Below are 14,317 nucleotides of genomic sequence, written 5' to 3'. Positions count from 1 at the left end.
AGTGCAGTGCCTCGATCTTGGCTCACTACAACTTCTGCCTCCTGGGTTCGAACGATTCTCCTGCCTCAGCTTCCCAGTAGCTGGGACTACAGGCGAATGCCACCATGCCCAGCTAATTATTGTACTGTTAGTAGAGATGGAGTTTTGTCATGTTGGCCAGGCTGGTCTTGAAATCCTGACCTCAGGTGATCCGCCTGCCTTGGCGTCTCAAAGTGCTGGAATTATAGGCATAAACCACTGCGCTTGGCGGGTCTGAAAATTTTATTTGAGACAGGATCTTACTCTATCACCCAGGCTGGAGTGCAGTGGTGCAATCTTGGCTCACTGCAGCCTCAACCTCCTGTGCTCATGTGATCCTCTCACTTCAGCCTCCTAGGTAGCTAGGTCTATAGGTGCATGCCCTCACATGTGGCTAGTTTTTGTACTTTTAGTAGAGATGAGGTTTCACTATGTTGCCCAGATTGGTCTCAAACTCTTGGGCTCAAGTGATCTGCCCGTGTCAGCCTCCCAAAGTGTTAGGATTACAAATGTGAGCCACCACAGCTAGCTGGGTCTGAGTATTTTTTTTTAATTTTAATTTTATTCATTTATTTTTGAGACTGGGTTTTGTTCTGTTGCCAAGGCTGGAGTGCAGTGCCACAATCTCGGCTCACTGCAACCTCTGCCTCCTGGGTTCAAGTGATTCTCCTGCCTCAGCCTCCTGAGTAGCTGGGATTACAGGTGTGCACCACCATGACCGGCTAATTTTTTTCATATTTTTAGTAGAGATGGGGTTTCACCATGTTGGCTAGGCTGGTCTCCAACTCCTGGCCTCAAGCAATCCACCCACCTTCGCCTCCCAAAGTGCTGGGATTACAGGCATAAGCCACTGCCCCCAGCCTAGTGTTTTTTTATTTTTTAGAGTCTCACTGTATCACCCAGGCTGGAGTGCAGTGGGGCAATCTCGGCTCTCTACAACCTGTCTCCAGGTTCAAGGGATTCTCCTGCCTCAGCCTCTGGAGTAGTTGGGATTACTGGCACCACCAAGCCCAGCTCATTTTTTTTGTTTTGTTTTCTGAGTCTTGCTCTACCACCCTCAGCTGGAGTGCAATGGCAAGATCTTGGCTCACTGCAACCTCTGCCTCCAGGTTTCAAGCAATTCTCCTGCCTCAGCCTCCTGAGTGCCTGGGATTACAGGTGTCTGTCACCACACTCAGCTAATTTTTTTTATTTTTAGTAGAGACGGGATTTCACCATGTTGGCTAAGCTGGTCTCAAACTCCTGACCTCATGATCCACCTGCCTCAACCTCCCAAAGTGCTGGGATTACAGGCGTGAGCCACCTCGCTCAGCCAATTTTTTTGTATTTTTAGTAGAGACAGGGTTTCACCATATTGCCCAGGCTTATCTTGAAATCCTGACCTCAGATGATCCACCCACCTCAGCCTCCCAAAGTGCCAGGATTATAAGCATGAGCCACCGCATCCAGCTCGGACTATTTTAGACACCCCCCTTAGATATACCCAGCCTGCTATGATTGTGAGGGTGCCTGTCCCTCCTGCTGGCGATAAGGAATCAGCTCCTGCCCCGCCTGTTTGCTCTAGGCCATGTCTTTGCCCTAGTCCCGGAGCAAATCTGGGTATTACTCATCTCTGAAGCAGGGCGTGGGAGCAGGTGGGGACAGTGTAGGAAGCCATGGGGTGGAGGTGGGTGACCCAGGCCCAGCTCTGCCAAAGCCAGCCAGCACCAGCTTGGCGAGTTTTGCCGGCCAGCCTCCATCTATTCACCTGTAAAGGAGGATTCTGGCAACCTCTAGAAGGCATGAGACCAGGGATTTACAAACACTGCCATGTCAGTGTCCCTGGGAGGTCACAAGCATTAAATAGGTAAAATCAAGCAGCCCTGGGGCTTGATGAGAACACACAATGAGGAAAAAAACATTTTCCCTTAGGGTGGCTCCTTGGCTTAATATCTGGGTCAGGCTGGGGGATTTAAGCATGTCTAGAGGATTTTTTTTTTTTTCCTGAGAGTTTCACTCTGTCGCTCTATCTAGAGTGCAGTGGTGCAATCTCAGCTCACTGCAACCTTAGCTTCCCAGATTAAAGTGATTCTCCTGCCTCAGCCTCCCAAGTAGCTGGGACTACATGTGCATGCCACCACAGCCAACTAATTTTTTGAATTTTTAGTAGAGATGGGGTTTCACTGTGTCAGCCAGGATGGTCTTGATCTCCTGACCTCGTGATCCATCCACCTCAGCCTCCCAAAATGCTGGAATTACAGGCATGAGCCACTGCATCTGGCTTTATTTATTTTTTTTTTTCAGATGGAGTCTTGCTCTGTCACCCAGATGGAGGGCAGTAGCGTGATCTTGACTCACTGCAACTTTTGCCTCCCGGGTTCAAGTGATTCTCCTGCTTCCGTGTTTCAAGTAGCTGGGACTACAGGTGTGCGCCATCACGCCTGGCTAATTTTTCTATTTTCAGTAAAGACAGGGTTTCACCACGTTGGCTAGGCTGGTCTCGAACTCCTGACCTCAAATGATCCATCTGCCTCGACCTCCCCAAGTGCTGGGATTAAAGGTGTGAACCATACTTGACCTATGACTAGAAGATTCTATCCATCAATGCAGTTTTTTTCTGTGTATTTTCTAGAAAATCGCTTTTTCTCTACATATAGGTTTTATCTGTAAAAAAATCTTTATTTTTATTTCAAGTAATTTCTTCAAACTTCCAGATGCAAAGTTTGAATAAAATCTTCACTCAAAGATACAAAGGGTTAATGAACGGTACGTGGAATCACAAGAGAATATTTTGGATGCAGGCCTATTTCTGCAAGTCCAGTCTTCCTAGATGACATCTCACACCTGCTGTGTTCACACTGGAAGGAAATAAAAGGCTATAGTTCACCTCATTCCATATTTATAATTATAGCACTTGGTGTAATTATACCTGCTGTTTTATACATCAGGATAGGACAATAAAGATTATACAGTGTGAGGTCAATTTACAAAATGTTTCCTCAAACAAAAGGACTATCCTGGAATTTATTTTACAGATGAAATTTTTCTTTTTTCTTTTTGGAGACCGACTTCTGCAGTCACCCAGGCTGGAGTGCTGTGGTGCAGTCTTCTGTCCTGCAGCCCCCGCCTCCGGTGTTTAGGCGATTTCCAATTCTAACCAGCTGGGATTACAGATGCGTACCAGGGTTTAGGCGATTTCCAATTCTAAGCAGCTGGGATTACAGGTGTGTACCACCATACCCGGTTAATATTTGGATTTTTAGCAGAGGCGTGGTTTCATCATGTTGGCCAAACTGGTCTGGAAGTCCTGGCCTCTAGTGATCTGCTGGCCTCACAATCCCAAAGTGCTGAGATTACAGGCATGAGCCACTGCCACAACAATTTTAAATAGCATGGAGGCCACTCAATCTAATAGGAACTGCCTTCCATGCACCGTCTGACATCCCTCAATCTCTCCATTCAGAGAAAGGGATCCAGACCTTCAACGACTTCCATAAAGCAAAACAAAAACAAGCCCTGTGACTAAGTCTAATCACCACTCTAGGCTCAAACTGAATGCTTTGAGAGGTTTTTCTCTGAATCCTAGCAACTCTTCAATAAGACAGAATTGTTGACTGAATTTTGGGTTTTCTTCAGTTTTTTTTTTTTTTTTGTATCATATATAGCATCATTCTTCTGTATTTTTTTCTTCTGTATTTTTTATGTGCAACTCTCTATGCCTATGACAGAATTTTATCCTTGTTTTCCTAAACTTGACTTAGAGGACGGGCCAGGACCCCACAAGCCTGGTCTCGGGCTCCGAGATCTGGGATCCTCTGTCAGTCACTGACATTGGGGAGGGGACTCATGTGGCACCCGTCTGATGTCACCCACACCACGTCCACTGAGGACCCTGAGTCTTGCCAGCCGTTGGGGACTGAACCTCCCAGTCCCTGTGAGGAAGGTGGCTGGGTGGGCAGGGCTGCTGCTGTGTCAGCCAAACAGACAGTCCTCCCTGCAAGGATGTCAGTCCCTGATGACGCTACCCACAGGCCGAGGGGGAGGACATGGTTGGAGCGTTTGACATACAAAGCAGCACCTTGTTTTACTGGGGGTAGAAAATAGGAATTCCGCTCCCTGCCTCACCCCACTTAAGCATCAAAGCTCAGACATCGGTGGAACGTGAAGAGTCTGAGACTGGGCAGTGCCAGTCACAACACTTGGGTTTCCAGACGTCGGACTTCCTTGACCACAAGATCAATGTTAATAATTGGGTTAAAGTACAGGGCCCAGTAAAACAAACAGTTGCAAACAAATTGAGGGATGAGGGGCCAGAACATGGCCACGAAAAGCCCCTGCGTTGATACTTTCCAGAAATGGCTCCACATCCTCTGAGGCACAGTCCTGAAACAAGAAGAGAGGCAGTTCAGAGGCTGAACTGGAGGCGCGTCTCATGACCACAACCAGGAGTCCGGGCCCTGGGCCTTTTCTCGGTGCTCTCGCGTGGCTGCCCGTGCTGAATGGCCTTGTCTTCTGTCCCCGGTGCCTGAGGCCTCTGCCTACTCAACCTATCTTCAACTCCCAGGCCGTGACCGAGAGGGCGCTTCTTGGTTCCCACACCGGACGAGGCCTCCCTGTGACAGCCTCAACTTCACCTGCTTCATCGCTTTGTTACACTTACATCTATTTTTTTTTCTTTTGTGACAGGGTCTCATTCCTTTGCTCAGGCTGGAGTGCAGTGGTGCAAATGTGCCAACTGCAGCCTCGACCTCCAGGTCTCAAGTGATTCTCCTGAGTCGCTGGGATCACAGGCACACATCACACCTGGCTTTTTTTTTTTAATTTTTAATTTTTTTACTTTTAGTAGAGACAAGGTCTTGCTATGTTACCCAGGCTGGTCTCAAACTCCTGGGCTTAGGGAATCCTTCCACCTCAACTTTCCGAGTAGCTGGGACTATAGGTGTGCACCACCTCACCCAGTTAGTTTTTTTATTTATCTTTTTTCTTTTTTGTTGTAAGCACATTGAGTGATTTTAAAATTTTATTGTTATTTTTGCTAGTTTTTTTATTTTTAATAGAGAAGGGGTTTTGCCACATTGTACAGGCTGGACTTGAACTCCTGGCCTCAAGCAACTCTCTCGCCTGCCACCATGCCTGGCCATCTATTTATTTTTTATTTATTTTTATTTTTTTGACACAGAGCCTTGCTCTGTTGCCCAGGCTGAAGTACTAGAGTACAATGGCTCAATCTCGGCTCACTGCAACCTCTGCCTCCCAGGTTCAAAAGATTCTCCTCCTTCAGCCTCTTGAGTAGCTGGGACTACAGGTGCGTGCCACCAGCTAATTTTTGTATTTTTAGTAGAGATGAGGTTTCACCATGTTGGCCAGGATGGTCTCGATCTTGGGATCTCATGATCTGCCTATCTCGGCCTCCCAAAGTGCTGGAATTACAGGCATGAGTCACTGTGCCCGGCCTCTGGCCATCTATTTTTTTAACATACATATTTTCTCTGCTAGGCTGTAGGCCTTCACAGTATAGACTGTCTTCTTTACCAAAAGATCTGCCATGCCCAGCAGAGAACCAGGAGTACAGCAGGGGCATAAATATGCATATTGTGTATAAATGAGTGAGTTTGCTAAATGGAAAGAAATGAGGGAGATTCTTTTTTTATTTTTACCTAGTGAGTCACCACTGGAAAGGTGAGGGAGATTACTGGGTTCTCAGAACCATTCACAAGGCTTCGAGTCACAGAATGTCAAGATGGGAGGCTGCAAGGGTGGCAGTGTTACTTCTGCCTGTCCAGCTACTATCCTTTTCTTCTGGAAGCAGCTTCTAAGTTGTTTTTTTTTTTTGAGACAGAGTCTCACTTTGTTGCCCAGGCTGGAGTACAATGGTAGGATCTTGGCTCACTGCAACCTCTGTCTCCCGAGTTCAAGTGATTCTCCTGCTGCAGCCACCCAGGTAACTGGGATTACAGGTACCTACCATCACACCTGACAAATTTTTGCATTTTTGGTAGAGATGAGGTTTCACCATGTTGGCCAGGCTGGTTTCAAACTCCTGACCTCAGATGATCCACCCACCTCGGCCTCCCAAAGTGCTGGGATGACAGGTATGAGCCACCATGCCTGGCAACAGCTTCTAAGTTTTTTGTGATTCTCTCTCCTTTGTTCTTTTCCATGTGGTCTGTCTGGGTAAGGTTGAAGCCAGCCTCTGGAGGTAGGGTGAGCCCATGCCCAAGGCCTGGGGTAGTACCACAGGATTGGGGTGACAGATTGCAGTGGGCATGTGACCCAGGTTTGGGTCCATCAGAACAAAGGCGGGTGAGCCCTGAGACCTCTTCGAGTGCCACGGGGAAGGAAGTGCTTTCTTTCTGGAGGTTTGCTAAGCTGCACAGATCAAAACCTGGAGTGGAGTAGCCAAGGGCCCTTACATGAAGAGAGCTGCCTGAAGCAGAAAGTACAAGAACAGTGCCGTGAGGGACAGAGAAAGAGTCAGGTCCTGGTGACAGCGTTTGGGTCTCAGGGTCCAGCCACGCTTGAAGCCTAAGTTATTATTATCCCAGTTGGTGGCATATCAGGATTAGAACTCATGCCTACAGAAATCCCTATGAGATCTCTATATGCTCTACCTTACTGCCATTTTTTATAAAGCATCCTGTGGAGACCAAAGCAACTCCATATTGGATGCTAATGGGGCATGGTGGCATGGTGACTGCGCATTAACTCTGGTTTCGGGGAAGCCTCTAAGATCTGTGGTTTATCTATTGTTTCTTGTGTAAGAGCACATACTTCACGTAAATCCTGGCCTTAGGTTAAACAGACTTGATGTTCTCTTGATGTTCTTCACATAAATCTTGACGCTAACAATTGTTCTGCACATCCCTTCTGAAGCATGTATGCCCCTTCCCTACATATACAAGCTCCGGGTCTGGTTATCCACCATCTTGTCCCACTACCACCCAAGACACAGACAGGGCTTCTGTTTGCAAGGCCTTATTAAATGTTTCTTGCTGAGAAACTGAATTTGTCAGCTTCTTTCTTCAGCCTCTTGGCTTCCTGATTTAGGGGTTAGGTTAGCACAGGGCTGCCTATGTTAAAACAGAACCTTTTCTACTCATTTGCTTATTCCTTGATTATTAAAATCCTTTGAACCCCTCCCCCTGAAATTAAATGGTATGTTATTGCATAGAGGTATGACATACAGAAAAATTCTTTTAACAATGAGCACCACAACTCCTACCCCCAAAACACAAGGTAATTGTCCTATTCACTACTGAAGCTGGGTTTCTCAACCCAGTATGAGGGGTCTGGATGGATGGAGGATTTATTTCAAGTTTGAGAAATACTTCAAAGAGGATCTTTCCTTCACTTGGTATTTCTTTCCTATCCCCTGTTATGACACCATTAAAATATACTTACTTCAGTTCACTTCTTGACCAGATTCTCCAAAAGGAGAATAATTCCAGAACTGAGAGTAACATAGCATTGATGATGAGAAACCGTGATGTCCAATAATGGACCTCCAGCCAGTCCCAAGCAAACTCGGCAATCAGCTGGTATGGAAGGAAGGAGTATTTGACCAGGAACTCTCTCCACTGCTTCCACGTAGGCTCCTTAAGATCCTTGAAAAATACCACAACAGACACAAAAAGTCACGAGGACTGAATTTTACACAAAATACTGTGATGGTCAGGCTAGGCACAGTGGCTCACACCTGTAATCCCAGTACATTCGGAGGCCTAGGTAGGTGGATCACCTGAGGTCAGGAGTTTTGACTGGCCAACAAAGTGAAACCTCGTCTCTACCAAAAACACAAAAATTAGCCAGGCATGGTGGTAGGTGCCTGTAATCCTAGCTACTTTGGAGGCTGAAGCAGGAGAACAGGTTGAACCCGGGATGTGGAGGTTGCAGTGAGTTGAAATCACACCACTGGACTCTACCCTGGGTGACAGAGGGAGACTCTGTCTTAAAAAAAAAAAAAAGTTGTGATAATCACAGTGAGTTCTACATTGATTAAAATGCACACACATGGCTGGGCATGGTGGCTTGTGCCTAAAATCCCAGCACTTTGGGAGGCCAAGGCAGGTAGATCACCTGAGGTCAGGAGTTTTGAGACTAGCCTGGCCAACATGGTGAAACCCCGTCTCTACTAATAATACCAGAAAAATTAGCTGGGCATCATGGCACATGCCTGTAATCTCAGCTACTTGGGAGGTTGAGGCAGGAGAATGGCTTGAACCTGGGAGGCGGAGGTTACAGTGAGCCGAAGTCTCGCCATTGCACTCCAACCTGGGCGACAAGAGTGAAACTCCATCATCTCCAAACAAACAAACGTACACATACATCCAAAAATCTAAAACGAAATTTCCATCCAGCAACTCATCTTACAATAATTAATCTTTTTTTTTTTTTTTTTTTTTTTTTGAGAGAGTCTTGCTCTGTTGTCCAGACTGGAGTGCAGCGGTACTATCTTGGCTCACTGCAACCTCCACCTCCTGGGTTCAAGTGATTCTCTTGTCTCAGCTTCCTCAGTAGCCGGGATTAAAGGCGTGCACCAACACACCCACCTGGCTAATTTTTGTATTTTAGCAGAGAAAAGGTTTCATCATGTTGGCCAGGCTGGTCTCTAACTCCTGACCTCAGGTGATCTGTTCATTTCTGCTTCTCAAAGTGCTGGGATTACAGGCATGAGCCACTGCGCCCAGCTGTAATTAATCTTAAATTAAGTAAATGTTAGCAAAAACATTGAAATAAAATGTTTGTCACATAACTGTGGCAGCTCAGAAGTAAAAATCTAAGTATGAATTATGAATAAACTGAAATAAATTTAAATTAACCAGTGTTTTACTCTCCAATCACTGCATAGGTAGCTTGAGCCATTTCCTGAATTCAACATCAGCTATGGTAGGATAATGGTAGTTTGTGGGAAAATTACAAACATTCTCTCCTCCCTCCAAAGTAATTTTTTTGTGGTGGTGGGAGGACAAGCTTTTTTACTACAAACATTAGCAGATAACCCCATCACTACTAAAAATACAAAAATTAGCCGGGTGTGGAGGCACGTGCCTGTAATCCCAGCTACTCGGGAGGCTAAGGCAGGAGAATTGCTTGAAGCCAGGAGGCAGAGGTTGTGATGAGCCAAGATCATGCCATTGCACTCCCGCCTGGGCAAGAGAGTGAGACCCCTTCTCAAAAAAAAAAAAAAAAAAAAAAAAAAAAATTTTGCCTGATGAAGAGGCAGGGGCTGCTAGAGATGGTTAAAACTGAAGAGTTGGGTGCCAGGTGCAGTGGCTCATATCTATAATCCCAACACTTTGGGAGGGCAAGGTGGGAGGAATGTTCGAATTCAGGAGTGCAAGGCCAGCCTGAGCAACATGGTGAAACCCTGACTCTGCAAAAAAGGCAAAAATTAGCTGGGTGGTGGTGGTCCCCTATAATCCCAGCTACTTGGGAGTCTGAGGCGTGAGGATCACTTGAGCCCAGGAGGTCGAGGCTGCAGTGAGCTGTGATTGTGCCACTGCACTCCAGCCTTGGAGAGTGAGACCCTGTCTCAATCAATCAATCAATCAAAATAAAGGTCAGGCTCTCTGCACAGCCACTCTGGTGAGATTAACAGCAAGTGGAAACTAGGTAATTAGAGGAGGACTGTGCAAGGGAGCTGATTAGCAAGCTTCAAACTATATTCAAGGCTGAAACCAGTTAGCCAGGCACTTCATTGTAGTGTTTACAAGGGTCTTTGGGGGGGGGGATCTTTGGAGATTTCGAAATTCTGTTTCAATATTTATGGGTGTGGATTATATTTGATGATTCCTCTATCCACGTGACTTGATATGAACTGGTCAGAAGGACTGGCCCCAAGAGTATCAAAGCAAAGGATATCACTCTCAAATGACTTACCAGATGTTCTGAAGGAATTCATGGGTCAAACTGAAGAAACATGGCACCCATGGTCGGTAGCAATCTCTGCAAATAACTCTACAGTGGAATAACTTTATTCCAGTCACACTGCAGACCTACCAGAAGCTTGGTGATGATGTCCTCCCTAGAGCTGTCTTCTTGCAGAGGGCAGATAGTGTGGATGAAGGGCAGGAAGGTGTCTGTGTAGTCAAACAGGTACAGGTAGAGCAGACCCAGCCTGGGGGAGCTCTTGAGGGCGTATAGCAGGAACAGGGACCTGCCTGGGTTCACAGCCTGCAGAGGAGGAGAAGAGCACAGGACCACATTACAACCATGACAGCCAGCTGGCCACCCACGCTCCTTCCCATCTCTGTCTCAAAAAAAAAATAATAAATAAAAAAAATTAAAAAAAATTCAATTTATTCGATTCTTAATAGCATCAAAATAAAATGAGCACTTCACCACAGAAGATAGAAGAATGGCAAATAAGCACGTGAATGCAAATTAAGTAAGAAATGCAAATTAAATCCCCAGTGCCCAGTGAAGATCACTGCATCCCTGTTGTAATCGAGAGGGCTGGGAGGGAGAGCTTAACAGGGGCAGAAGGAAACTTCTGGGAGTGACAGATATGTTCCCTATCCTGATTGTGGTGATGGTTTCATGGGTGTGCATATGTCAAAACTTATCACATCACACATTTTAAGTAGGTGTATATCAATTTTACCTCAATAAAAACTGTTAAAACATTCAATTTACCTGATGCTATTAATGACTTACTGTTAGATTTTTAAAAAGTGTGATGATTATGGCATTTTTAAAAAAGATTCTTTCTCTTTAGAAATGCATACTACAGGCCGGGTGTGGTGGGTCACACCTGTAATCCCAGCACTTTGGGAGGCCCTGGCGGATAGATCACCTGAGGTCAGGGGTTCAAAACCAGCCTGGCCAACACGGTGAAAGCCTGTGTCTACTAAAAAAAAAATCAGCCAGGCAGGGTGGTGGGTGCCTGTAGTCCCCAGCTACTTGGGAGGCTGAGGCAGGAGAACTGTTTGAACCCAGGAGGCGGAGGTTGCTGTGAGCCAAGATCACACCACTGCACTCCAGCCTGGTGACAGAGCGAGACTCCATTCCAAAAAATAAATAAATAAGAGATACCTTAGCCTCCCAAGTTCTGGGACTACAGTTGTGGGCCACCACACCCACCTAATATTTGTATTTTTAGTAGAGACAGGCTTTTGCCATGTTGGCCAGGATGGTTTTGATCTCCTGACCTCATGATCCGCCCACCTTAGCCTCCAAAAGTGCTGGCATTACAGGCGCGACCCACTGTGCCCGGCTATATCTGAAATATTCTAAAGTGAAAGATTTTAAGAAAAGATCTAACTTGGCCAGGCGCGGTGGCTCACGCCTGTAATCCCAGCACTTTGGGAGGCTGAGGTGGGCGGATCACGAGTTCGGGAGATTGAGACCATCCTGGCGATGTGGTGAAACCCTGTCTCTTAAAAAAAAAAAAGAAAGAAAGAAAGGAAAAAAAGAAAAGATCCAACTTATGAAATGGCAGATTTCCAAGCCTGGGGTAAGAAGGATACAGAAGTAACCTGACCATCTTGACACATGAGAAGGGAAACTATCAAACATCAACAAGGCCACATCAATAAGAACTCAGTAAGGCCAGGCATAGTGGCTTACTTATGCCTGTCATAAAAGCACCTTTGGGAGGCCAAGGTGGGAGGACTGCTTGAAGCTAGGAGTTTGAGAAAGCCCAGGCAACAAAATAAGACCCAATTTCTATAAAAAAAGAAAATCAGAAGTAGTGGTGTGTTCCTGTAATCCCAGCTGTAGAGTGACAGATGGATCACTTGAGCCCAAGAGTTTGAGGCTACAGTGAGCTATGATCCAGCCTGGGTGACAGAGTAAGACCCCATCATTTTTCCTTTTTGGTGGAGTTTTGCTCTTGCTACCCAGGATCGAGTCTTTTCCTCTTTCTCACTAGAGAGAGAGCTGTTTTCTTTTCTCTTTCTTTTGCCTATTAAACCTCTGCTCAACTTCTTGTGTGTCTATGTCCTAAATTTTCCTGGTGCCAGGTGACAAACCCCGGTTATTTACCTCAGACAAAGTAATATTGAAGACTGTTTCAATACCCTGTGCCTGTAGTTTATTTTTATTTTTTAGAGATTAATGCTGAAATATTTACCTATGAAAAATATAGCTGCTCAATTTTTCAAAATAATCAGGGATGGGAGAAGGTGAGGTATTAATGAAGTAAATGTGGCTCTGAGTTGCTTTTGCTTGTGGGGTAAATGGTAGCTTTTTTGCTGTTGTTTTTTTTTTTTTTTTTTTCTGAGATGGAGTCTCACTCTGTCACCTAGACTGGAGTGCAGTACACTCACTCTCAGTTCACTGCAAACTCCGCCTCTTGGGTTCAAGTGATTCTTGTGCCTCAGCTTCCCCAGTAGCTGGGATTACAGGCATGCACCACCACGCCTGGCTAATCTTTGTATTTTTAGTAGAGATGAGGTTTCACCATGTTGGCCAGGCTGGCCTTGAACTCTCGACTGCAGGTAATCCACCCACCTTGGCCTCCCAAAGTGTTGGGATTAAAGGAATGAGCCACTACATCTGGACAGATGGCAGTTTTGTATCATTATCCTGCTTCTGCATATTAGGAATTTTCCACCATAAAATTTTTTGGTATGTTTGTTTGAGATAAAGTCTTGCTCTGTCGCCCAAGCTGGAGTACAATGACATGATCTCAGCTCACTGCAACCTCTGCCTCACAGGTTCAAGCAATCTTGCCCCAGCCTTCCAGGTAGCTGGGCTTACAGGCATCCATCACCATGCCTGGCTAATTTTTTACTTTTAGTAGAGACAGGGTTTTGCCATGTTGGCCAGGCTGGTCTCGAACTCCTGACCTCAGGCGATCTACCCACCTCAGCCTCCCAAAGTGCTGGGATTACAGGTGTGAGCCACCACACCCAGTCAAAGTTTTTTTCTTTTTCTTTTTTTTGAGACAGACTTTTACTCTTGTTGCCTAGGCTAGAGTGCAGTGGCACGATCTCAGCTCACTGCAACCTTAGTCTCCAGGGTTTAAGCGATTTTCCTGCCTCAGCCTAAGTAGCTGGGACTACAGGCGTGTAGCACAACGCCTGGCTAATTTTTAAAAAAGTTTTAGTAGAGATGGGGTTTCACTGTGTTACCCAGGATAGTCACAATCTCTTGACTTTGTGATCTGCCCACCTTAGCCTCCCAAAGTGCTGGGATTACCAGTGTGAGCCACTGTGCCTGGCCAAAGTTTTTTTTTTTTCTTTTTTTAATTCAACTTCTGAAAGTATCTTAGTATCTTAAATGAACTATCTAGACATACATGGGAATAGTTCTTTACCCTAAACGTGTTTCCCAACCTTTCTTTCATTATCACCCCCTGAAAAGTCTTTTAAATTTAATTTTATTTTTTTGAGACAAGAGTTTTATTCTTTTGCCCAGGCTGGAGTGCAATAGCATGATCTCAGCTTACTGCAACCTCTGTCTCCCAAGTTCAAGCAATTCTTCTGCCCTAGCCTCCGGAGTAGCTGGGACTACAAGCACATGCCACCACACCCAGCTAATTTTTGTATTTTTAGTATAGAACGGGTTTCGCCATTTTGGTCAGGCTGGTCTTGAACTCTTGACCTCGTGATCTGCCCACCTTGGACCCAAAGTCCTGGGATTACAGGCGTGAGCCACTGCTCCTGGCCAAGAAGTCATCTTTTAAAGACATTTTTTCACAAAATCCCCTCCCCCGGAAATATTAATCCATGGGAATACCACCTGGATTATGTTTATGTGCTGTAGGCTTATGGAGGGCCACACTTATTGTAATAGCTAAGACTTTTTCACTTCCCAAGAACTAGGCTTTGCCCCACTGGGGGCAACCCTGCTCTCCCTGGGGTCACGTGCTCTAAAATAATGTAAGTCCCATGGCCAGGCACAATGGCTCACGCCTGTAATCCCAGCACTTTGGGAGGCCAAGGCAGGCATATCATGAGGTCAGGAGTTCGAGACCAGCCTGACCAATATGGTGAAACTCAGCCTCTATTAAAAATTAAAAAAAAAATTAGCCGGGCATAGTGGTGCATGCCTGTGATCCCAGCTACTCTGGAGGCTGAGGCAGGAGAATTGCTTGAACCCAGGAGGCAGCGGTTGTGGTGAGCGGAGATCATGCCATTGCACTCCAGCCTGGGCAAGAGAGCAAGGTTACATTTCAAAAACAAAAAAATAGCCGGGCGCGGTGGCTCAAGCCTGTAATCCCAGCACTTTGGGAGGCCGAGGCGGGTGGATCACGAGGTCAAGAGATCGAGGCCATCCTGGTCAACATGGTGAAACCCCGTCTCTACTAAAAATACAAAAAATCAGCTGGGCATGGTGGTGCGTGCCTGTAATCCCAGCTACTCAGGAGGCTGAG

The 14,317-nt window shown here is 46.0% G+C and overlaps 1 protein-coding gene across 1 annotated transcript in view; it reads right to left on the bottom strand.

Annotated features, from left to right (window-relative positions):
• Positions 1-3,556: 3,556 nt before the first annotated feature.
• Positions 3,557-14,317, bottom strand: part of BFAR (bifunctional apoptosis regulator) — a 39,088-nt gene continuing 28,327 nt past the window's right edge. Inside the window, exons 4-6 of the mRNA XM_037742532.1 lie at positions 9,997-10,170; positions 7,399-7,601; positions 3,557-4,380 (exon numbers count right to left, since the gene is read on the bottom strand). Coding sequence (XP_037598460.1) covers positions 4,188-4,380; positions 7,399-7,601; positions 9,997-10,170 — 570 coding nt within the window. The 3' untranslated portion in view covers positions 3,557-4,187. The remainder of the gene's footprint in view (positions 4,381-7,398; positions 7,602-9,996; positions 10,171-14,317) is intronic.

Source organism: Cebus imitator, unplaced genomic scaffold (genome assembly GCF_001604975.1).
Source record: "Cebus imitator isolate Cc_AM_T3 unplaced genomic scaffold, Cebus_imitator-1.0 Scaffold122, whole genome shotgun sequence".
Lineage (NCBI taxonomy): Eukaryota > Metazoa > Chordata > Mammalia > Primates > Cebidae > Cebus > Cebus imitator.
The sequence above is the reverse complement of the archived record's forward strand: the minus strand, read 5'-3'. Positions and strand labels throughout refer to the sequence as shown.